The sequence below is a fragment of the Pempheris klunzingeri genome, chromosome 10 (assembly GCF_042242105.1).
Source record: "Pempheris klunzingeri isolate RE-2024b chromosome 10, fPemKlu1.hap1, whole genome shotgun sequence".
Classification (NCBI taxonomy): Eukaryota; Metazoa; Chordata; class Actinopteri; order Acropomatiformes; family Pempheridae; genus Pempheris; species Pempheris klunzingeri.
In genome coordinates, this window is record NC_092021.1 from 3,680,327 (window position 1) to 3,704,948 (window position 24,622).

The following is a 24,622-nucleotide window of genomic DNA, read 5'->3' on the forward strand; positions in this document are numbered from 1 at the left end:
TTTCTCATGAGTCGAGGATGACGATAAATTTATTATTGTGTTATTGCAGGAGCATTTCTATGATGCTGCAAGCAGCACAGGATACATTTCTTGGCGTCTGAAAACTGTCCAAAGGAAGATTCGTCGTGGATCTCCAATACCACCAGATAACTCTATGGACACTTCTCCAGGGGGCCCAAATGTCTAAAGAACTGTGAATGTTGAAAGACAGCTCGATGGGGATGCTTGCCAGGAGGCCATGTCTTTGCTCAACCATACCACAGACAACTCTGTGATTTTCCAGAAGATGAGAGAGACCTCTCAGCACCGCCAGAAGCTTGTTAATGACCCAGGCAGAAGTGTGGATGTCCTTTCCACCTTCTCAAGATTCCTGGATACAAAAGGATTGGTAAGTAAGGAATCATATATTTTGAATGTCTTGAAATTTGTAATAACTGTTGTTTCATTTCTTAAAGGTGGAGCAAGACTTCACTCTCCTGTTTGGTGATGACACATCCTCGATGCTGCTCCAGAAATGGGACGTTTTCTTCAAACTAAATGTCAAAAAAGAGGCTAAGCGGCTCACTTCAACACCAGAGTTGTGTCGCTTGGTGCAGTCGGCAGAAAGTTCCCCAGGAAGTGATCTCATTGAGGCAACAAGTGAGTTGTATTTTTTTAAAGCAATTTGGATTTACAGTAGTTTCATTTGGAAGAGTGTCATAAATCTCATAGTCCCCTTTGTTTTCATTGAAACTCAAATAATTAATTAATTAATTTTGAAGAGCTCTTAGTTTATTCCTGTGCCTTTTTATCCTAAGCCTACGACCAAGAAATGGCGTCCCTGTTGTTGCTGATAGATCTCCTTCCACCACCACCACGTGGACCAAAGTCTCCAAAAATCAGTGCAAGTGATGCAGTTGAGAGGCTCGTAATCTTTCATAAGGTAATTATAATATTATGGTTATTATAATAATTTAGCAAGTCACCTTCTTAGCTACAAGTGTAAATAGCCAGTCAGAAGATGTTTGAACAATCATTTTTACTTTTACTTTAGTTTTCTCTGTGGCTGCAGATCATTCTTGTGAATAACTTTTTCTTGTTCCTTATCTCAACACCAGTCATGCTGCAGTCTGGAGGAGCATCTCCGTAACCATGAAGGTCAGCAGCCATACCTTCTCGCTGTTGGGCGTCAGAAGAGCAAGATTGACAACTTCTACATCGCCATGGATCAGCATCTCATTCCATGCCAGGCAAACCGCTCACTCGGGGCATTTGATGAACTTTTCAAATCACATTTTGTGTTTAATTTTTGAATTGAATTGAATTTAATTGAATTTAATTTGTCTTATGATGCTCCATTGGTAAACTTCTACACATTCCTGCAGACAACAGTGTATAACACTGATGTGGGGAAAATGAAGGAGTCACCCAGAGTGAGAGACTTAAGAGCCAGACTGCTTAACCAGCCGCTCTTACTGTGTGAGTAAGAGGCTAGAAAAATGTTGGCCTGTTTTTTGTGTCAGAAACTGTATGCCAGCAGTCAACAGTTGATTTCACATTTAAGAGTTGAACATGGTTACTATCCTGGACCTAAGTTCAAATTGTTTTGTTCTCAGCCAGGCTGCAGGCTTCAGTTCCTAACATATGCAGGCTTTCAGAAGCACCTTAATAGTGTTCATAGCGATGTTGAGCCACTTGCCCAAAGTTCAACTGCTGCATGTTCCTCTAGTGCGCCAGTTGCAAGTTCATCTCATGCAGATGTTTGCGAGAACCAAGTTAATCCTCAAAATGAATGCAGCTCTTCCAGTGTTATTCCTGAGAGCAGTGTTTCAGGGCTCCTTAAAGATCCAACCAAAGAAATGTGTGCATCCATTGTGGCCAAATTACAGGAGAGTGGCATTTCTAACAGTTTGGTATCCTCCATTGTAGGAGATTTAGAGGAACTAACAAGTGAGATTCGCGCACAAGCAAAACAAACAGTTATTTCAGCTGTACCTAAAACTGACCCCAATGAATCTGTGATAAATGAATGCTTTGAAAAATTTGAAAACCCATTCACAGATCTAAATACAGAATGGAAACGAAATAAATACTTCACCCAAAAATGGGGAGTTGTTGAGCCAGTAGAAATAACACTGGGAGTAAGATTCGACAATAGACGAAATCAGAAATCTGGTACTTATGATCACGTGCCTGTAAAAGATACTTTTATTTATGTGCCAATTTTAGAAACATTTAAGTTTATGTGCAGAAATCCAGAAATTTGTGTTTTACTAAAGAAAGAGTGTGCATCAAAGCCTGACACTTATATAGATTTTTTTGATGGAAGTTACTTTAAGACCCACCCTTTATTTACAGCCGAAAGACATGCATTACAAATTCAAATATACTATTATGATTTTGAAACGGCCAATCCCCTTGGCTCCAAGCATGGAATTCATAAAATTGGTTGCCTGTAAGAAACCTGCCCCCTAAATTCAATTCAGTTTTGATGAACATTCATTTGCTAGCACTTTTTGTGCAAAAATTTGTGCTGAGGTTTTTTGTTTTTTTTTACCGGTCCCACACTGCACTCCACATGAGTACAGTCTGGTGTCGCATGTTTTTTCTCCTCCCCTCTCTCTCTCCTCAAGTTTTCCCCCCCACTTTCCCCCCCACTGTAAAATGGAATTTCCCCCCTTGGGGGATCAATAAAGTTGAATTGATTTTTCACACACAGGATCTGCAAAAGTATAGTTTTGATGTTATTCTTGAACCATTGATTAATGATGTCAAAATACTGAAAAGCCAGGGTCTAAGTCTTCCATTTTCTGATGGGCCTGTATATGGTACAATCTGCCAGATCACTGGAGATAATCTGGGGATGCACACAATTCTTGGTTTTAATGAGTCATTCAGTAGCCATCATTTCTGTCACCTTTGTTTGATTGAGAAAGATGATTGTCAAACTGTATTCAGAGACGATGATTCAAAAGTGATCCTTCGAGGAAAAGATGTGTTTGAAATGCATTGCCAGTCTCTCCAGGAAAACTCACAATTGAAGACACTGTATGGTTTGAAAAAGAATTCTACACTGAATTCATTGAAGTATTTCCATGTTTGTAATAATTACTCATTTGATATTATGCATTATCTTCTTGAGGGAGTTGCTCAGTGCGAGGTCAAATTGCTGTTTGGATATCTCACACAAAACTTTATTTCAGAACAGGACTTGCTTTCCAGGATTTATTGTTTTGATTATGGAGTTTTAGAAAGAAAAAACCGTCCCACAAAGATTGTTTTGGATAGTGCTGGCAATAGCATTGGTTTGAATTCTATTCAGACATTATGTCTTGTGAAAAACATCCCACTGTTATTTGGTGACACTATTCCTGCAGGAAACCAAAACTGGATGTTGTTACTTGAAATAATGAACATTGTTTTTCCTCCTTCTCTTACTGTAGGTTTGACAATATATTTAAAGCATTTGATTGTTGACCACCACAACCTATTTAAGTACTTGTATCCACACAAACGCTTGATACTTAAGCATCACTTCATGATTCATTATCCATCTTCTATAAGGAAAATCGGCCCCTTATTATATATGTGGTCAATGAGGTTTGAAGCCAAGCACAAGCTGTTTAAAGATTATTTAAAAAAATTCAAAAACATAACCAAATCACTTGCTAAAAAGCATCAGATGGCCATCGCCTATCACTGGGAAACAGTCGCCCTCAAACAAAGTGAGTATGGGCCAATTAAATCTTTTTCACTCAGAGATGAGAATGTGGTCAATAATGAAATGCTTGAAATTATCCTGTCAAAAGAAGTTTTCTCAACTAGTTGGGTTAAAGTTGATGGTGTAGAGTATAAAGCTGGACTTGTTGTTTGCAGTGCAATGGAAGAAGACATGCCAGTCTTTTGCCAAATAAGTGATGTACTTTTGGTTGAAGATCAGATTTTTTTGTTGACAATTGGATTCTTTCCCCCCATTCTGTCTCTCATAGTTGAAGTGTACCTATGATGAAAATTACAGGCCTCTCTCATCTTTTTAAGTGGGAGAACTTGCACAATTGGTGGCTGACTAAATACTTTTTTGCCCCGCTGTATATTGAAAATGTCTGAGCTAAAATTTCACAAACCATTTGATATTCAAAGCTCATACTGTGTTTCAGATGAGAAATTGCACATTTTACCTGCATTCACGATGTTTTAATGTACAATGAAAAGGTAAAATAAATGCCATTGTTGGAAATGTATTTTGTTTTATGGAATTCATTCTTACAAATAATTTTAACACTTTTTAGTGTAGATAGCCTTACACTTCAGGGAGTGAAGCTAATACTAACCAGGGTGTAAAAAAAAGAAGGAACTCTGGCACAGTGTTAAATGTTTAACTATTTCAAAAGTGTTGATTTAACTCTAGAGAGTGTGGAGCTATATAAACCCTGAAGAAGTGTTGAAATCAACTCTGTGGGAGTTAATTCAACACTGGACTTTTTGCTGTGTAGAAGCAGCTAAACTAAAAACTTTAGTTGTAAACTTGGCAGTACACTTTTAGCTCTTCAAATAAAATGTTGTAGACATCTGTAAGGGAGCTCAGGATTTATATCCGGAGGACGGCAGCTTTACTCTATTACTATTTAATAATTTCACTTTAACAACCTGGTCTGTGTTTGTGAACTGTTGGATATACAGTACAGTACACAGGAGATTTAATATAAAGTTAGGCTGCTGTGGCTTGTGTGTAAATGTGCACAGTGTCTAGAAGGAGACACACTTAGGAATGCTGCAGTTATTTCACCCACCACCAAACCATCTGCTATTAATCCGAATGTTAATTTTTATGACCAAATTAACCACTCTGCCGGAGATACAACTGCAATCCGCACAAAAGCTCTGTCTGCACATCATTTCACTTTCAATCTACTATCAGCTGTCATGCAGAGAATTGTCAGTCAGGATGGCCAAAAAAGTATGCTGGATTCCGTACTGCTAAAAGCAACTGCAATTAATACATCCTGGTATTTTCAGCATAATGCATTTGACATACGTGTATTGGTATAATTCACTGACATGGCTTTTCCTACCACAGCTATGCAGATGACACTCAATTAATTCTGTCTTTTCATTGGTCTGAAACCCTGGTCTGAAACGAATCTTGTTGACCACCAGAAGCTCACTCAGCTCAGAATCTAGACAAGACTCACCTGTTCTGCCTTCCAGGAAAGGCATCTCCTTTCCACAACCTCTCCAATTTAGCCTCACCTTTGGATAAAAGTGTCAGCTAAATGGATATAATGTGTTGAACTGCATTCTGATTAGAATTTTCTTGAATAAAACATAAAAAAAACCCCAAAAACCCAAAGTTGTTATCAATATAATGACAAAATGAGCACATTGAACATTACACATAAACATTTATAACTTTTACTGTAAAGGCTTCATCTGTCTTTCCTACAATACGTGCATTTGCGCATTTATTTATGTTTAGACAACTAATGCTTACTTAAGGATAGGATATCTAGGATGTGAAACCTAGATATGAAAGTCATGTGGTTCATGTGCCCACCCAAGCCCACCCAGTGAGCATAATGTGGGTATCAATGTTGCATATGAACATGATTCCACGAGTGGAATTTCTACATACATATATATATATATATATATATATATATATATATACATAGTGAGATACTATGCAGTGAGAATTGAACAATTTCCCCTGGAAAAAGAAAGTGAACTTCCAGTGGTATAAAATCAAAGAAGAGCTTCTTTTTTTTTTATGCAAGTGTAGGATACCACAGAGAGGGATGTAAGAGAGACAGACAGACAAAGAGAGAGAGAGAGAGAGAGAGAGAGAGAGAAATAAGTGAATAACCTGAAACCAATGCTGAGCTGTGTGCATTGTTTGGCAACGGACCGGAGAAGGAACAAGCAGGGACCGATCATATAGCTCAATAGAGTTGGCACACCATGACATTAGTAAGTGCCACCGCAAAAGAGTGGGCATCCTGCATCCGTTCTCTGATATTGACAACCATTGGCACACTTGGTATGTTGTGGCCTGTCATAGCTGGTATAGCCTGAGAACACAGTAATAATGAATTCTCCTGAAACAGCAAATTATTTTACCATTACTACCTGTCCTGTGACGCAACTGTCAACTTCGGTTTGGGACAGACCAAAATCACCAAATGAATAAGGGCCTTCGAGAACTAGTGAGCCGGAATATGTGCGACATTTGAGGTGTATTCTCCAGAGAACTTCCTTGGCATGGCAGAGAAATGCAAGTTTCATGTCTGTGAGGTGTCATATTAGGATTTGTCGTCATCAAAGGCTGTCTTGGACTGGCCCAGTCCGTGCCCTCATCAGTAGCTGTAACATTTTCTGGGGTTCCCCAGTTTTTACTGACAGGAACTACAGCTCTGTGGGAGTGACAGGCTATATCACCCTTGACAGACTGACTTAAATTATTCTGTCAAACCTGGTAACCTTATAAAATCATTTCCCAACAAAAGCTAAAGAAAACATTTTTAATAAAATAGCACACCCTTCTCAGACCAAGCCATCCAGCTTGTTTTATTCTGAACATTGTCTGCTCTGTTTTTTCCCTGACATCCACTAACTGTCATTTCAGACCCAGCCACTCCCTCCTGCCCTGCAGTAACACCTTTCCTGCCTTTCCCTTCACCTGATCTTGTCTGCCCACTCACTCATCTGCTTCCCATTTCCCTAATCAGCCTTGCAGTATGCATACTGGCCCATCTCCATCTGCTTGTCTGATTCTGCCAAGTGACCCTTTGGTTGACCTTTGGATTGATGATTCTCTGCCTGACCCCCATTATGAGTTTGCACGTTTTTGACTGTCTTCCTGTTTTTTGCCTGTTGCCTGCTTTTAACCTCAGTAAACATACTTTTATCTTACTTTGACTGTCTTTGTGGCGTGCTTCAAGCTCACTGTTTTTCTGGGCCATTACACAAATGGCATTTCAAGCTTTTCGTACTGGCAGGGTCTTAAAATGGCCATACATACAACTTTTATGTCCAGGCAGGAAAGGAAGTTTCCATCAGGCCGTTTATGGAGAAAAAGAGAAGGTAATCAGTATTTTACCCCAAACCCTGATGGATAAGTGGTATAGATAATGGATGGAACAAGTATTTTAGACAACTCAAAAGCAATGGGTCAAATTGATAAGCAGGGTTAAATCAAAAGGTGGCTATTTTGCATCAGTTTTTATTTATGTTTTCATGAAGATGCTGCACTAAGTCTATTAGTGCTGTTGCTATTATTTTAATGGTGTTTACACATGACCCCTATGTATTCGTGCATTGAGGAAAGGTTAGATCACGTTTATTGCTGCACTATTTATTGTTAAGAATATCAGTCCCACCAAAAACCTCAAATATCACTGATAAGTTGGATTACTCTTTTGTAATGAGCTTGTAATGAGCTATCGTTTGATACATCACATCTTGCATACATCAACAAACAGATAACTGGAGACGCATGGCCTTTGTTTCATACACCATGCTCATAGTTTATTTAGTATTGCTAGCAGTACATTAAGTTCTACTTCCGGCATGCACATTTAGCTAACTTCTGTAAAGTTGCTTGAATTACATTTGTTTGTTTATTTCTTTAGTCAACATTAGTGCCTTGATGCTTATGTTTTGGTTAATATATAGAATATTTGTACCATAGTCTAACTGTTCTGTTTCATTTGATTTGTAGTTTAGTTGGTTCAGTTTCTGCCAGTTTATGTTGAGTTAGCATAGCCTAAGTTAAGTTCTGTTTAGTTAACCTCTTTTTTGTATATCTTGGAAACCCTCTTTTGAATATCCACCTGTGACCCCTCATGCCTACCAGCCTGGTCCCTCACAAATGAAAACAAGTTGTAAATTTAAACCTGGGACAGAAAGAGACAATAGTGATGCCTGGGAGAACTGATCGGCATTGCGGTCATATATCTGCACTGGAAACATAGTAAACAATTCTGTGCTACTGTTTCTCTACTTTCCTCTGTTGTGTCACTGGGTGGCTATCAAATCTCCCTACTTCAGTGGGTGACGCCTGTCTGTCATCCTATCACTGTCCCAGCTTCTGAGTCTGTGTGTGTGAACAGCCCATTAGTCTTGTTGATGACTCATGTGGAACTCAGGGGCATATGCAGAAATGTATCACTCAATTGATCTGGAGCAACTAGCTAATCCATCCCATTACATAAACGGCTTTTGACCATTAGCTCATCATAGTAGCTAGCAAAATAACATCGTTCGTCAGGAATTATCAAAGCATCATTTACATTTCCAAAAGAGTGTGGTTGTGTTGTAATTTCACTTATTACTAATTACTTTCTGCCTACCCTGTGTGGGTGAGGGGGTGTGGACGGAGGTTCGGTAATTCTCTATAGCTCTGTATTCTCTTAGCCATCCCCAATTTTGAGCAATCCAATCAAATGTTAATGATTTAATCATCTTTCACTTGCAATTAAATGCTCCATTTCACTTGGAAGTATGTCACTTAACAGAAGTGGAAGACACTCCTCCTTCACATAACTGCATGGACCCAGAGGTGTCCCGATATTCAGCTGAAGGTAAATGATCTGAACTAAAGCAGAGAACATAATAAAATAGCCATATATATTAAAAAAAAAAAAAGTTTATCTACAAACCCTTTCTCTCCGGGTTTGATTTGATTTAGAATTGTAGTTTATCTTGGTTATAAGTGCTGGTGATTTCCATCTAAAATAGATCTCTTTATATCTAACATATAGCTTCACAAACAGGCTCACCACCAGTGAAGAACCAAGCTAGTAGGCATGAAGAGTCACAGGTGGATTTTCAAAAAAGAGGGTTTTATTTACCCAAAGGAGGAAAAGGAACAATTTACAAAATATACAGTAAAGTTCTGGGCCCATAAAAGAGAAATTAGAACTTCTCAAGGCAAACTTAACTATGACAAATTAAAACCGCTGTCCTCATGTTAACTACATGCTACAAACAACGTATGCACTGCCTACAATACTAAATGAAATATAAACATGATGTATGAGACAAATGTTGTGTATTTATCTGTTTGCTGATATATGTACAATGTGAATGTAATGTTCATAAGAATCTGTGTCTACTCTAAAGATAGTTTGTGCCATAAATTTGCACAGGCTGTAAATACAACTCTGCCGTGGTACTGCTGTTCATCACCGTGTTACCACATTACTTACCAAGGGAACTTACCAATTTATTTGTATGTCTCGTGTGTGTGACTATGTGCATCTACAAAATAGATTTTTAGAAATATGTTAAGAGTAGCATGAGGAACTGCGAGAAGTGCCACTGTACCAGAAGATTAAGGATGCCTATGTGGCAAGACCAAGTCCTCCCCTCAGCAATTCTGGTCATAATGCTGAGAGGATGCTTCCTCTGCATGGCCATTTTCTTTGGGGATGCACATTTTGACATGGTCATAGAGTCAATTACTGAAAAAGAGTGCATTTATAGAGAAAAAATAGCCTACAGATCAGGAAACTGATCGAAAACTGAGATTCAATATGGACCCAATATGGATTCCATGTCCATGTGTGCCGACAATGAAACTGCAAAATCTAATGAACGGAATCCTTTTTATATATGGTTTAATATTTTTAAGGAATATTGTGAAGTTTTAGAGAAAGTAACTTGTAATGATAACAGAATGTTAATAGATCCCTGTACTGTTAACCGTGTTCTTAAAACTACATACAACAGCATGTCTGCTTTTCTTTTAAGCACATTTGCTGATGGACTCACACCAGCCTGGCATCAACTCTTTCAGCCCAATTCCCGAGTCTTGTTTACAAGAAAATAATGATTTAAGGCCAGCAGCGGTAACTCCTAATCTTGGACAGAATCAGAGAGAGGAAGTAGAATATAGAGAGGTGAAGGCATCCCAAGACCAATACCAATTTGTTCAATTATATGTTCACTTAATGACTTCATCTCCACAATACTGGACCTTGTCTTGAAGCAATCAGAAAGTTGTGCTCCGTATGCTAGACTGCTTTTTATTGATTTAATCCACACACCTTGCTTAACAAACAGTTCAGTTGAAAGTGAATCCTGGTGAGAATGAAAGCTCACCATCTTGTATATATATGTATATCTACCATATTATACCATACAGTATGTGTGTGTCTGCCAGTGCAGCACACTCACTCTATGAAAGGTTTACAGATTCAATGCAGCCACACTGAAAGACATGAACATAAAGTAGTGAAGCGGCTAAAATATAGGAGTAGAGTATAAAAGAATATAAAATGACAATAAATATCAAATGAAATATGAAATATAAAATATATGCAGTGTTAGACAGGTGACATCTGTGGCAGCCAGGTGAGTAACAGTGAAGTTGAGGAGGAGCTCGAGACACGGCAGCTGTCTCCAGCACCATCTTCTCTAGCTTAGTATTAATTGTTACAAACATTATTTTGTCCCTCTGTTAAACTTTCAGTATTAATGGGAAACTCCTGGAGGACAGACAGAAGGGCAGGGAAGCTCTCAGATAACTGTAGGGTACCACCAATCATGTGTTTTGTGTTCCAAACAAAATTGTAGTATGTGAGGTAATAAACTCAAATGTAATAATCAGAATCAGAATCAGAATCAGAATTCCTTTAATAATCTCCAGGGGGAAATTGCTTTTTGTTACACACAGCTCCAAAAGAATAAGAATAAGAATAAGAATAAACTTCAAAAGGGTAAACAAACATTTGCAATTAAGCAACGATTCTTATTTTATGATACGAGTTGATTTTATTGTGTTTGCAATGTGTTATGGGAGGGGGTGCTATATCTAGTATGATTTAATTAATTGCCAACTATTCAGTTCATGTTTTCAAGGGCTGATCTCATCAAGACACAAAAAATTCAAATAAAAACAAAATTTCAGTTATAGATTTCCTATATTGATGTCTCAATCAGTAGGCGCTTCCTTTGTCCTTTGCTGCTGTTACTAAAGCCTCAGCTTAGTGTTAGGCTAAGGTACTGGGCATTGTAAATGGTCTGTACTTGTATAGTGCCTTTCTAGTCATTTTGACTACTCAAAGCGCTTTATGTTGCATCCTCATTCACACATCATTCACTCAGGAGGAATCTAAGTTGGAGGACACTATTCTTTCACACACATTCACACACTTAAGCTGCTTCAGGAGCAAGTTGTTGTTCATTGTCTTGTCCAAGGACAGTTCAACATGCAGCCCCATAGGAACCAGGAATCAAACCGGCGACCTTCCGATTGATGGATGACCCATTCTACCACTGAGCCACAGCTCTACAGTATGGTAAATCCATGGGAGTTGCAGCTATTATATTATTATTTCAAAATAATTAGTTTAAACTGGTTTACTTTAGGATTGGTTAATAATATAATATATATGATATAATAATGGGTGGGTAAAATCCTGACTCGCGCATCACAGACATACACACAGCAGGCCATCAACAGTGATTGATAGGTGGATGTCATGTAGCTGAGTTAAGATGGGTCACACTGTCACTACAAAAAGTTCAGGAAATCAAAGCTTGGGATGAAACTAAATGCTCATGTTTTGTCACAAAGTCTCTATACTTACTGACAGAAGACCTACTGTTTTATTGGTAGCCAAAAACAGTATATATAAAGTAAGCACATATGAAATATAAATCAGTTGCCCGTGCCACAAAGTTATTATGATGTTACCTAGCTAGCTTGAAGGATTCACTCTCAGACACTCCTAAAACCTATGCCACCTGTGAATTCAAGAGTATTTTTTATTTTATTGTTAGATTAATTCTTATTTGTTATATTATTCTTTTGTCATGAAATGTTACCCTAAATATCTATGTAAAGTGCTTCTCAGTAAACACGTGTAGAAATGTGTTTAAACAAAGCCACCATCTATCATGCTGGTATAGCCATATAAAAGCATTGAGCTACCTATCATAAAATCACTGGAATACAGGAAATACTTGGAACCCCCATTAAATTGGCCCACCAACATTTTTAATGCTTCGTCCGCCCACATCTAAACCAGATAATGGAACAGAACAATAAAATATGTGATACATCTGAGAAAACAAAACAGTACAAGGATTAAAAGAAAAGTTTCATCTCCGTTTTAATGGGAACAAGATATTTTCTGATAAGTAATTGTCATCGAAAAGCAAATTATTCCATTCTATTGTATTCTGTGTGGAGCTGCTTCTGCACAGTCACTGCCATGAATTGCTCTGTGTTCTTCTATGATGGATTCTAGTGGGTGATGATAAGCACTTCTGCATTTCCCATTTGGGCATTTGCCTTGGAGTAAATGAAAAGAGCTGTGTGATTCAAATGAAAGCATGAAGGAAATGAATTGGCTTTTCACTGCAAAGAAAAGCAGGGAGAAAGCAATTAAGCAGGGTGAAACTTGAAAAGGCAATGAAACAAGAAACATTAGCTTTGGAAACGAGCTCCATAATCCATTCAATTAAAATGAAATGGCTGACAATGACAGTTAGCATTTTTCTTCTTGCAGCAGCTCAATCCTTTCATACATTTGGGGAGCTTTCTGGAGCAGAGTAAGGGCGAGACGACAGGCATGTTCGTAGCACCACCGGTGGTGCTCAAGCACTTTCCCTTTTGGCCTTATTTTTGGCCAAAGTAAGTGCCCTTTTTTGCAAGACATCTTTTCTATTTCTTTTTTAAATCAAATAACAACTTAAATACATTGAAATTTCTTATTAATTCTGCAAGACTGCACAAGACCCTGCTCCTCCCTGTTGTCCCTCTTTGGCTTTTCTTTGCCACAGTTAACATACACTAATCGAGCGCTCTGTGGCACAGCATCCACGCCTCCATGACTTCCTTGAACACAGCCAACCAGGTAGTAGTAGTATTTGTCCTAAACCTCAGCATTGTTGGTCAATGTTGTGAAATTAATCCACTATTAAAACATCTTAATAGCACCAACCTAACTAAGACGATAGCTTAAAGGGATAGTTAGGATGTTTTTGAATCACCTACAATAAATTGTGGTCAGCGCATCCCCAATTTGGAGCAGACAGAGTGCCAGGAAGGATGCTAAGTGATGTAACGTTACTGCTGTGGATGGGATCAGCAGGCAAAAATGTTTTTTAACCGCCTAAAAAGGCTCATCTCAAGATCAAGTGTACGCTATATTCATTTGCTCGAGCCAAACTCCATTGACAACAGTATTTTTGAACACAAGAGTGATTAATCTACCACAACCATATAAATGAACTAGCACATTAGTTCTTATCGTACTAACTATCTAAAACACCAAAGACACAATGTCACAACAAAACCAGCTGATAAAGCCAGCGGCAGACCAGCCCCCAGGAAACATGCCAGGCTTTGAAGCCAATTTGACAGCGTGGCCAAACTGTGTTACTACAACAAGGGCGCACAACATGTGATGCCATGGGCCCAAAAAGTCTTCTGCCCATTGATTCACATTGAGATCATTTTTTGAGTGTCAAAACTTCTGCAAAACTCTTTTCATTATCAGCAAGAGGATGCTCCTGTAAGGCAGGAGAATGATCCTGCTCCCTTCACCTGGTGACAGAGCTACTATAGTGTGTGTGTGTGTGTGTGTGTGTGTGTGTGTGTGTGCTGCCAGTAGTATTTGACTGTTGTGTAAATCATTATACATGGTATTCTCTCTGTGTACATTTGTGGAGGGTGTTTGTATGTGTGTTTGTGTGTGTCTGAGAGACAGAAGGAGAGAGAGCATAGCAGCTGTGCACAGGGTGGATCTGAGAAATAACAGCCTGGGGAGGTGTGGAGAGGAGAGAGGAGAGGAGAGGAGAGGAGAGGAGAGGAGAGGAGAGAGGAGAGGAGAGGAGAGGAGAGGAGAGGAGAGGAGAGGAGAGGAGAGGGGAGGAGAGGAGAGGAGAGGAGAGGAGAGGAGAGGCTGAGCTAGAATAACTAAAGGAGGAGGGGAGAACAGAGGAGAAGGAAACGAGGAGGAGAGCAGAACGCACATACAGGAGCAACAATTGTGCTGCACTTCACTCGAACATGGACATACTTTATAGATTGGAGGGTAAATAGGTTGGTTTATTTTATTTCTTCAGAGAATAGCTTTTTTCAGTTTTGTGTAAAGATGTGTTGAATGGTTGTATACAGTACATGCCAATATGACATTTCTTTTATTTGTTGTTGCCTTGTGATAAATGTAGAAATAGTTCATGCTAAAAACTATTGTCTGTGAGAAGCATTCGCAGGGTGAGAAATCGAGAGGACCTGGAAGATTCCTCATTCCTCCTGAGCTGGTTGTTGGGCCTGTGTAGCAGACTGTAGCAGGCTTGTATAATAGCTTGTGAACTAAAGCAGGCTTGTCTGAGGCAACTCCTGGGCTGAAAATGAGTTCAGCTCCTGTGCAAGATTGTACGGGTATTGAAACAAGCGAGTATCTTCGTTTTTATAAATAATTATTTCACTTGAGCACCTGCCCTCCAGGATTTCTGTGCATGACCCTGCCAGATGGCCACGTTGAGGGACAATTATTGAGCTGACAACAGCAGTTAAAATGTGTTTTAGGTATTTGGAGAGTGTGGCTTAATCACACTGTAAATCAGTTTCACTCTGACATTGTCTTGTCAGCTGTTTTTTTAATTAATGTATCTGGCTGCACTGGTGTCACTTTTCATCCGCACTGAGGCTGCAATAGCCCTTGTGCAGTTAGCCTACAGGGAGCTGATACCAAATAACTTGAATCACCAGAAGATCTGACTAAAATTCATGAATTTCCGTCCACTATTGAATTGCCAAAACTTGGCCGAGCCCAAGAGAATCTTGAACTTCCCTTCAAGTGAAAAAGCCTCAGGCTCATTACAATCAAATCACTCAACGTGGGAAGACAGTTTACTCCTTGAGTTTAAAGAGAATTTTAGGATTTACTCATCCCCGTCATCATGGATGTAACTAATGTAACATCATAAGGGTTTATAAACTGAAGTCACAGGACTCACAACTTTGTAATTTGGATATATTCACCACCTGTCAAAAATCACTTCATTTTTCTTTTTACCAGAAATCCTTATGTTTTTAAATTCAGCTTGGAAGAGAAATTAGTGGTGTCCCCAGTGTTTAGTCACATCGCTCTCATCTGGCCAAAGGGACTCAACCAAAGATAAAGCAATAGCTTCTCAGGAGTAATATGACATCTCACTTTTTCATTTCCTTGCTGAGGGTTAGATGAGAAGATTGATACCACTCTCATATTTTTCTGTTCAATACAGAAACATGGCGAAACAGCTAGACCAATTCTGTTTAAAGGTAATAAAAATCTATCTAGCGACATCTCTAAATTTTATGGCTGGGGTCAATGACTTCCTGGAGCCTTTGCTGATTACCTGGCAACTGCACTGTGATGAAGACCTCACAGAGTCACTGCTCTGAGCCAATAGTACAGCATAAGACCACAACATATCATTTTTACTTTGGGTTTTGATTGAAGAAAGGAGATATAACTTTAAAGGCTTTGGAGGTGCAGCTAGGTGTATTTTTGAACTTTTGGCCAGAGCCTCTTGCCTGTTTTTGCCCTTGCGGTCGTTTTGCTCAGCTAAGCTGCTGCCTGTAGCTTCATATGTAGTGTCCAGGTATGAGAGTGGTATTGGCTTTCTTATCTAACTTTTAGCAAGAAACCAAATAAACCAATTTTCCCCAAATTTCGAACTATTCCTTTAAACTTTCTTGGTGCAAAAGCAGTCTTATTGTTACATAATCAGACTGTCAGCCTGGAGGCTTTTCCTTTTGCTCACAGCTTGGTGAAGTTTTTCATGTGGATATGCACTGTTGATCAATGACTGAGCAAGTTATTACATTAGCTGCACCACATCATTACATTTGAAATTTACCAGGGTGAAAACTGCAGCACAAACAAGATGTGGAATGGTCTGCAGTTAGCTGTTGATGGTATGAATTATCTGTGTTAGTGTACTCACTCACCTGAACACATGAATGAATATTTTGTGCCTATCTCTTGTCTGTGGGGGTCAAGAGTCTTTCGCAGGGATGTCAAGTCAGAAAACATCCAAAGTGACGTTGAATCTGATGTTGAATGATGAAGGGTCACTACTATTACCACACTGGCCTTATGAAAACACAACTTTATGTAGAAATGTTTCCTTCTTCTTCTTTTCTTTCTTACAGTCTCTGTCTCCCTCCCTCCATCTTTGTGCCCATAGTTGTGTATTCTAGGTACTGTCTGAAAAGCCCCTCCAGAATGGTTCATGGTCAGAGAATACAAGGCCAGTCCCACAACATTGTGACAGCTGGGAGCCCTGTTGAGCATTCATTTAAAACCCAGATTTACCTTGACGAGGGCACTGATGTCAACAGTCTGTCCGTAGGTAAGACACACACACATACATACACACACACACACACACACACACACACACACACACTACATGCTGTTCAAAGCACTGAAATTTGAAATATTCACGATATTGCTCTTCAGAAACAATGTGTGGGTTAGTGTGGATTATCAACACCGATCTTGCTTCATGCAGCTCTACCAAAGACATGGTCACAGATTCCAGAAGGAGATTTAGATTCAACAGACACAAATGTATTTTTCCCAAACTGTTTGTTTTCCTATGGATCACTGTGTTGCCTCTTAAACCACTTTTGAGCAGCAGCACACCAACTAGCCATCTCTTTAGTCTCTGCATCATTTATATAACAGCAAACAGTTCTCGTCAAGACTTATCTTTGTATTCATCAAACAGTATTGTATTGTATAGTATATGGGTGTTATGTGCATTTCTGTCTCCATCTTCCACAAGAACAAAATGGCTGAGTTTTTCAGAGCCTGAAAAGACAGAGCCTCCTCTGTCCCCCTGTGTCCTCTGACTGGAATGTCTTGTTGGTGCACAGCATAACAATATCCAATACTACTTTAACATGCCGAATGCATGAATTTGGTGTAATACTGTGACATGACTGCACGACCCATGGCTTTGTTTCTAAGCGTCCAATTTAGAAAGAGAATATGTTTTTCTCATGTTTGGAGCAGGCTACTCAAATCAGGATTTTTCTGAACCTTTGACGCAACTTAACAGCGAGTACAAAGCGCACACAAACTGTTCACATGCAAATGTCATATTCTAGACTTTCATTGGAATATGGATATGTTTTCAGAATAACCATGACTAACCAGGACTATGAAAATCAAACCTGTGAAGTCGTCAGATGTGACAGCTTACAGAACAGTTGCACAACTATTCAGTGACACCTGTAAAGGGGTGAATCAAAGACCTTCTGAGTAGTGCACCATCAAACACAAAACCTTAAAGACCCAGAGAATAGGAAAATGCAAAATAAAGTCACTTTTTTGTCCAGCTTATTTTTCCTAGACATGTCTGAGAACATCCAGATGAGATTTTGACCATTTTGACCATAGAAATAGCCTTCCTCTCATCTCAGCCCAGTCCTAATTTAAGATCTCGTCCTTTTTTCTCTCACTGCACTGATCCTCTGAAATAATCAACTGAGATAACAGTAAGATCCAAAAGAAAATTTGATTGGCTTAAAGATGAACCTGCATAATATTAAAAACTTTGTGATCAAATTCAAATTTCAACTTTTCTCAAGTCTCAAACTGTAAATGATTGTCTCAGATTGATTTATTCTTTTGCTCTTTAATTCCCCCAAAGAGAGTCTATGGATGTCCTCCTTGAGGTTAGCAATGCTTCTGTTTGCTTTCTGGAGTAGCTAGCAGTCTTCATAGGACATTGTATCTGATCCAGATATAATCATACAATTGTATGGCAGAAAGGTGGCAGACTGACAGCTGATCGCGGCCACCGACTGTTACAGAAGCATCCCAGAAGTGGTTCTCTGCTAAAAATGGGTACATGGGTAGTCTAAGCACAGAGCAGATGAGCCACGCAGGAAAACAGACACAGGAATGGCATCAAAATACCATGTCATGTCACCATTCTTCATCTGCACATTCCCCTTTGCAAACTGGTCCAGTAGTTTTTACCAACTGAGGACACACAAAAGTCAGAGATGTTGGTGGTGATTCAACAGTGCCTTAGTGGCTCTGCTAAACTAACTAGCCAGCAAATGTTAACCAGCCACTACAGCCTTCAATGTCCAGATACATCTGACTTTAGGTTTCCATCCACTTTTATTAAAAAAAGGTACTTCTGACCACTCAGTTTTGACAATTTAAAACAAACAACCTAAAAATGCACTACTCAATTTATCAACTTAAAACAAATTAGGTGGATTTAGGTTTTCTTCATCATAGCCATGTCCCTGGTTAATACAGCCTTTAATTCCTCAGGTTGGAAATAAGAGTTACAGACAGAAAGCATGAAGCAATGTCACAATGTAAGAGACAGAAACATTGTTGGTCAGACATCAGTTGGTACCTGGTCAGCACTCAAAATTCTCAAGGGTGGTTTTGAGGAAATTTGGAAGCCCGATCTAGTCTGGTCAGAGCTTCTGGTATATGCAATCATGTCCTGTCCTCTTGTCATGTCAGTTACTAGACTAACTCACATTTGATGTTGCCAGGTTTTCATTATGGGTACCCTTTGGATGATTAAGTGACATGGATTTGTTACCCACACAGCGGGCTCCCATTGTTTCAATTGTTTTTTTTGCCAGACACCTCTGAAGCAGTTAAGAAAATAAGGAATGTGGGCATTTATCCCACTGGCCAGAACAACAAGTGTAGTCTAATTTCATGTAGCCCTTTTGGCTCTGGTATTGCAGGGCTTTTGTCAGTTTGGCAGCTGTGAAATGTTGTTGCTTTGGGAGCAAAACAAGCCAAAGAGGACAATCTTTCTGAGAATCAAAGATTACCTGAATCTGTGACACCTCTCTGATTGCAGCACGCTCAGGTTCTCCTATCTGGCACACAACCTCCTGAGTGAACCGTCCTCTGATGCAGCCACAGTGGAGAATTTAATTTGGGAAAGGAGAGTTTCACTTATAGAAGATAGATGAGCAGGAGTTTTCAGATGCAAAGAAGTCTCACATTTATGGCTGAGCACCTCTGATGACAGTGTCCTTGAGGAGCTTGTTCTCTTTCACAATCTCAGTGACCAAGTAACCAGAGTTTCAAAGTGTAACGTTTTGGTCCCTCTTTCTTTTCTTAAATTATCTACATAGATTTAACAATGTGAGACATTACATTTTGGAGTTGAAGATCAATACATCATTTAAATAGGTTACTATTATACTATAGGTTACTTACTCAACAGAGCAAGCTGAGGGCATCTGTAAGCTACATTGCTGTAGACTGTGATGGCAGTGACCAGGTGAAATGGAATCATTATGGAGGTTTTATAACCCAAGTGACACTAAAACTTGAAAAGGAACTCTTGTGAGTAAAATTAATTAAATGTGATGGTTGATGCAGAGAGCTTCAGTCCATTAACACACTGTCACATATGGGACACTGAAATCACATTTAGTCATTTAGTTTGTGGTAAAAAAAAATAATGTCAGCAAGTTTTTTAGAGGCAAACAATTGTGGCTGGCCCCGCCCACCATGGACACAAACTTCATGATATCCTCCCCTCCCCTCCCCTCCCCAAGACCTCCCACCACAAGAAGAATTTATAATGTTAGCAGCTATGATTTTCTTCTGTAAATGTGCTGATGTTTAAGAAACAAATATTTTCATACAAATTTGTTGTCTAGAAAAATCTTGTGTGTTTATCCCTATTTGTCACACAAAGAAATAATTCAGGTTTTTGAGTACAGTTTGCTGTGTCATATTAAGAAGGATATATGCAAAAAATATAAATACTTATAAAGAATTATGTATAAATTCAGTAAATGTGACATTAGATTTACTTTTTTTTTTTATTCATACTTTTTATATTTATATTTTACTTTGTGTTTGAAGTTTATTCTTATTCTTTTGGAGCTGTGTGTAACAAAAAGCAATTCCCCCCTGGGGATTATTAAAGTAATTCTGATTCTGATTCTGATTCTGATTAGCAATTCTTAGAGTGTACAAACATCTGGAGCTGAGTCCCCACAGGCATAGGATGGCATAGATTATTCCAGTAGTACTTGCATCATTGCTAGGGTTAGGGTTAGCCACTGGATCGAGCATGTCTGGTTGAGTCTAGTCTGATTTAGCCCAAGATTTGGTACAATTGTACCATCAACATGTACATATTACCATATCTAAACATTGTGTTCCCCTTCTTTCTCAAGCTGTTCCACTTCTATCTGCCGGTGGTACATGCCATGTTGTTCCTCCAGGAAGGTTCATCCTCCTCTTCTGCATTATCATTATCTGATTAGCAAATATGTGTCATATTATATTATGTTATATATATATATATATATATATATCTAGAGAGAGAGAGAGATTAAAACAATAGATCATTCATTGACAAACCATAAAATGGACAAACAATAAAAAATAAAAGTCATTGAGACAGTGAAGTCAGTCAGTCACTGAGCTGAAGTAGAGTACAGGTAAATAAGGCATTACTGCACATTGGCATAAATAGAAGCCGTGCACTTCGGCCACTCCGTCCTGCCTGGCTGTGGGAATGGGCCGCCTTCAAACCAGACTGTTGAGGTTTGTTCCGGTGGAGCTATGCAGAAAATTGGGTTGGGCTTTTTACAAAGTGGTTAAAATCACTTGGTAATAGGGAGGTGGGGGAGTGGAGGGAAGAAGTGGGAAGACTGAATTTTAGATTGAAGGAAAAAACGTTTGGGTGCAGATAAGGAGGCGGAGGAGAGAAAAGAAGGAGAGAAGAGAATGATAGGGGAGAAGATCTTAAGCGTGTTTAGCTTTGCACCATTTCCTTTCCTTCCCGTAGATTGGTTCTGTCAGACAAGCACAGAGCCGGAAGGGTCAGACGAACCTTTTGAGAGGTGAGAGGGGGGAGTGATAGCATGAGAGAAGATGATAAGAACAACAACTGAGATGTTGCAGGGTCATTTTTTTTTTATACTTAACCCTATCTGAAAATGGCAATTTTAAAAGGTAAAGCAGGATTTAATATGTCTTGTCGCTGTCCTTGGCTCTGCTGCAGCTCAGTGTTTGGTAGTAGGTGGGAGTGAGTCTGAGCTGTCATGTTACACTGAGTTGGGTTTTTTTCCAGTAGGCTTTAATTGCATTTTACCGTGTATCATCATGGTAAATTATTGTGTCTGTGCAGCCTGCACCAGACCTGCATCTTCTGGGTGATATAATGGAGTTTAAGATGGGTTTTTGAAGCCAAGACTATGTAAGACTGAAAGCTGCTGCTTCATTGCACACAGCAGCTTCATTGTGAGCAGTAGCTTGTAGTTCTGCCACCATGGTCATCGAGACTCACTTCGACAAAAACATGCACTAACCAGATCAATCACTGTTTTGGGTAAAAATTATATTTCTACATGGCAAATAATTTACTAGTAGGTGTAGTAGAGTAATAGAAAACCAACAGACCCAACAGTCATGACATGCATGCTCCTGATTCTGTGTTATTGAATCATTAATTAAAAGGGGCGTGTTCAAAATAATAGCAGTGTGGAGTTCAATTAGTGAGATCATTCATTCTGTGAAAAAACAGGTGTCAGACAGGTGGCCCGTTTTAAGGACAAAGGCAGCAAATGTTGTACATGCTGGTTATAGTGCATTTATCTCTGAAAATCAGAGTAAAAGGGGTCGCTGTTCAGAAGAACAGGGCACTTTAATTAAAAAGTTGATTGGAGAGGGGAACATATAAAGAAGTGCAGAAAATTATTTGCTGCTCAGCTCAAATGCTTTAAAATGGCAACCAAAACCAGAAAGACGTGGAAGAAAACGGAAAACTACCATTCGAATGGATGGAAGAACAGCCAATGATCAGCTCCAAGGTGAGCAAAGAAGGTCTAAAGTTACAGTCCTGGTCATCATTATTGGCACCCATGAACCTCTGAAAGCTCCTCTTTAACTTTTCTGTCTGTATGTTGAAATTACTGAGGAATCTGTGTGTGTGTGGGGGGGGGGGTCTTCGGGGATGTTCGATAAGAGGACATCTAATTCCTCCAAGAATTTCCCGAGAGGACCTGGTAGGTGGTAGAGCACAACAATGTTTAATTTCACCGGGTGAGTGATGCACAGGAATGGAAAGTATACACACATCAAATGAGGAGAAAGGTCACACAAAGTGAACTCAGAGTGACTCAGAGTGACTCAGCATGGCAAATTTAAACTCCTTTGTCTTTGTATGCCTGAGTCTTGATATATGGCTCAATTGGCTACAGAAGTAACCACACTCCAGTTTAGTAGTAATTCAATTAATAAAGATACATTTTTAAGGATAGCATTGCTAAAGCAACACTTCCATGAATCCCAGCTTGTTACAGACATTATTGTGCACTTGACACGGCAACAGGAACCTTTTCCCATTTAAATCTATACAGGATTTAATCCTGAGCTCCCAGTTCCTTTTTCATTACCTAAGAATATAAGAAATCACCAGCTGTACCTTTGTCTCCTTCTGTCCATTCAGCGGTCACTTTGGCAGTTTTGCTCTCCATGTGCACAACATCACTTTTTTTGCAAAGCCCTTCATGCAAAATAACATCTATTTGTAAAGAGGAATTAGTGCAATCTAAAAGCATGGAAGATGATTCAAAAACACAGAATAATCCTCTCAGCAGTCTGACTGTACCCAAACAAGCTTTTATAGTAGAATAGTGGTGCACATCTAGTGGTGTCCTTGTTTTTATACCTCTGTACTCTGTACATTCTGTTCCTAAAGGACAACAAAAACTGGACAGGTCTCATAACACAGCCTCTTTAGGAAGGGACAGAGCTGGCTGGTCTTCCTGAGTGACTCACATCCTTCAGCGAGTGTATCAGGCCTCTGAGGATGTTCTACCAGTGTCCAGTAGCCAGACTGAACAAGCTGCTGAGGTAGGCTGCACAGCAAATTTCTGGAGTGTATGTTGCTGACTGTTTTATATAACTTAAGCTGCACTGTTGTGATGAAGGTGGTTTAAATGTAAATGATTTGGTGTTCTAAATAAAAAAATCTGCTGTAAACAGTACATTGTGCAGCAGTCATTTTTACATAAACTATATGAATGATATAGAATTGTTAACTCTAAAAAAGGGTTGAATTAAATATATTTGAAGTGTTCCTCCTAACACTGGTAATAATGAGTTAATATTTAAATGAACTCACTTTTAGTGTTACATATACTCTATATCAGATTAGAACTTAACTCTATCTTCACTCAGCTCTGGAGTCCATGCGATGGTCACGCATTAACACTAAACACTAAAAGTGAGTTGGTTTTGACTCACAGGGAGTTTATTCCAACAGCCAAAATGTGCTGTGTGGTTGGTACTTTATAGTCTAGAGTCAGTGACAGAGAGGAGGATGAGGGGCCAGATCAAAGCCGAACCCCTCTCAGTCAGTCACTCAAACAATGAGTCACTTTTTATTTATTATGGTGCCAATTTACCTCTCAATATTCTGTTATATTTTATTATTATATTATTATATTGAGGCACTATACTATTATACATCATGTTATGATATACTGGTATTATATCATATTGCTGTAGTATATACTTATACTATATACCATGTTATACTATTGTGTTGTACTATATTACTATAGTGCTTATATGCTACATTGACATTTCTACTATATTGTAAATTATATTAATACAGACAAAACTAAATACTGTTAATTGACTGTGCCTTATAGCAGTCTGATGTACACTGGTACTTTACCTTTTTGATTTTGTCTCCAAATGATCTTTTATATTTTTTATAGTTAAAGTTTCTATCGTTTAACCTATTATTTATTCTTTTTACCTCTTATTATTTATTTCTTTTACTGTCTATTCATATGTACTCATTGCTGTCCCTCCGCCTCTGCAACACCCACATAAAGATTTATCTTATCTCTGTTTACGCTGTATATAGCCTACTCATGTTGAAGCCTTTTTAAATGCTCATATTTCTATGATAATAATAATAATAATACTTTTTATTTATAGGCACCTTTCAAGGCACTCAAGGTCGCCTTACAGTAAAAGACAATCACTGTTTTAGTTCTTGTAAGTATCTTTATACAGATGTGTAACTATTTAGTTTGATCCTTTGACCTACAGGAGGAAGAGATCCTATTTTAAATGCAGCATTTACGACTGCAGAAATGTAAATCCTTACACACTAAAGCATTAATTATTTCTGACTGTTCATCTTTATTTCTGTCTTTCTTTTTCTTTTTTTGAATTTAAATTGTCACGAGAACATTTAGTACATTTTAGTTGAACTCCAGAGAGAGAAGCGGTGAACAAGCTCTGGTGTTCCACAAGTCCAGAGAATCTGAGGAGCCACAGGGATCTGGTGTGTGATCCAGTGCTGCTGAAGCTCTCCATCGTTGTCACTGTCTCTTTTCTTTTTCTTTTTTAATTGGGCAGGGAGGGAGGGGGGGGGGAAGCCAATTAAATGGGTGGAGGAGGGGGGCTGAGAGAGAGAGAGACAGAGAGAGAGAGAGAGAGAGAGGGTTGGCTCAGTGGCTCACAGTGAGGGAGTGTCGGAGTGTCGACGTGGGAGCGTTTCACTCCTTCACACCCCCACACTCCTGCCATCCCTCCATGCTGGAGGCGCGCGCAGGGAGGACTCTCTCTCTCTCTCTCCTCACTGTGTGCTTTTTTTT

At 39.0% G+C, this 24,622-nt stretch overlaps 1 protein-coding gene across 1 annotated transcript in view; it reads left to right on the forward strand.

Moving 5' to 3' along the window:
- The first annotated feature begins 238 nt into the window (after window positions 1–238).
- The window catches only part of LOC139208597 (contactin-associated protein-like 5), a 137,616-nt gene continuing 113,232 nt past the window's right edge, over window positions 239–24,622 (forward strand). The window contains exons 1-4 of the mRNA XM_070838317.1: window positions 239–388; window positions 456–639; window positions 798–922; window positions 1,098–1,229. Of these exons, the coding sequence (XP_070694418.1) occupies window positions 239–388; window positions 456–639; window positions 798–922; window positions 1,098–1,229 (591 nt within the window). The remainder of the gene's footprint in view (window positions 389–455; window positions 640–797; window positions 923–1,097; window positions 1,230–24,622) is intronic.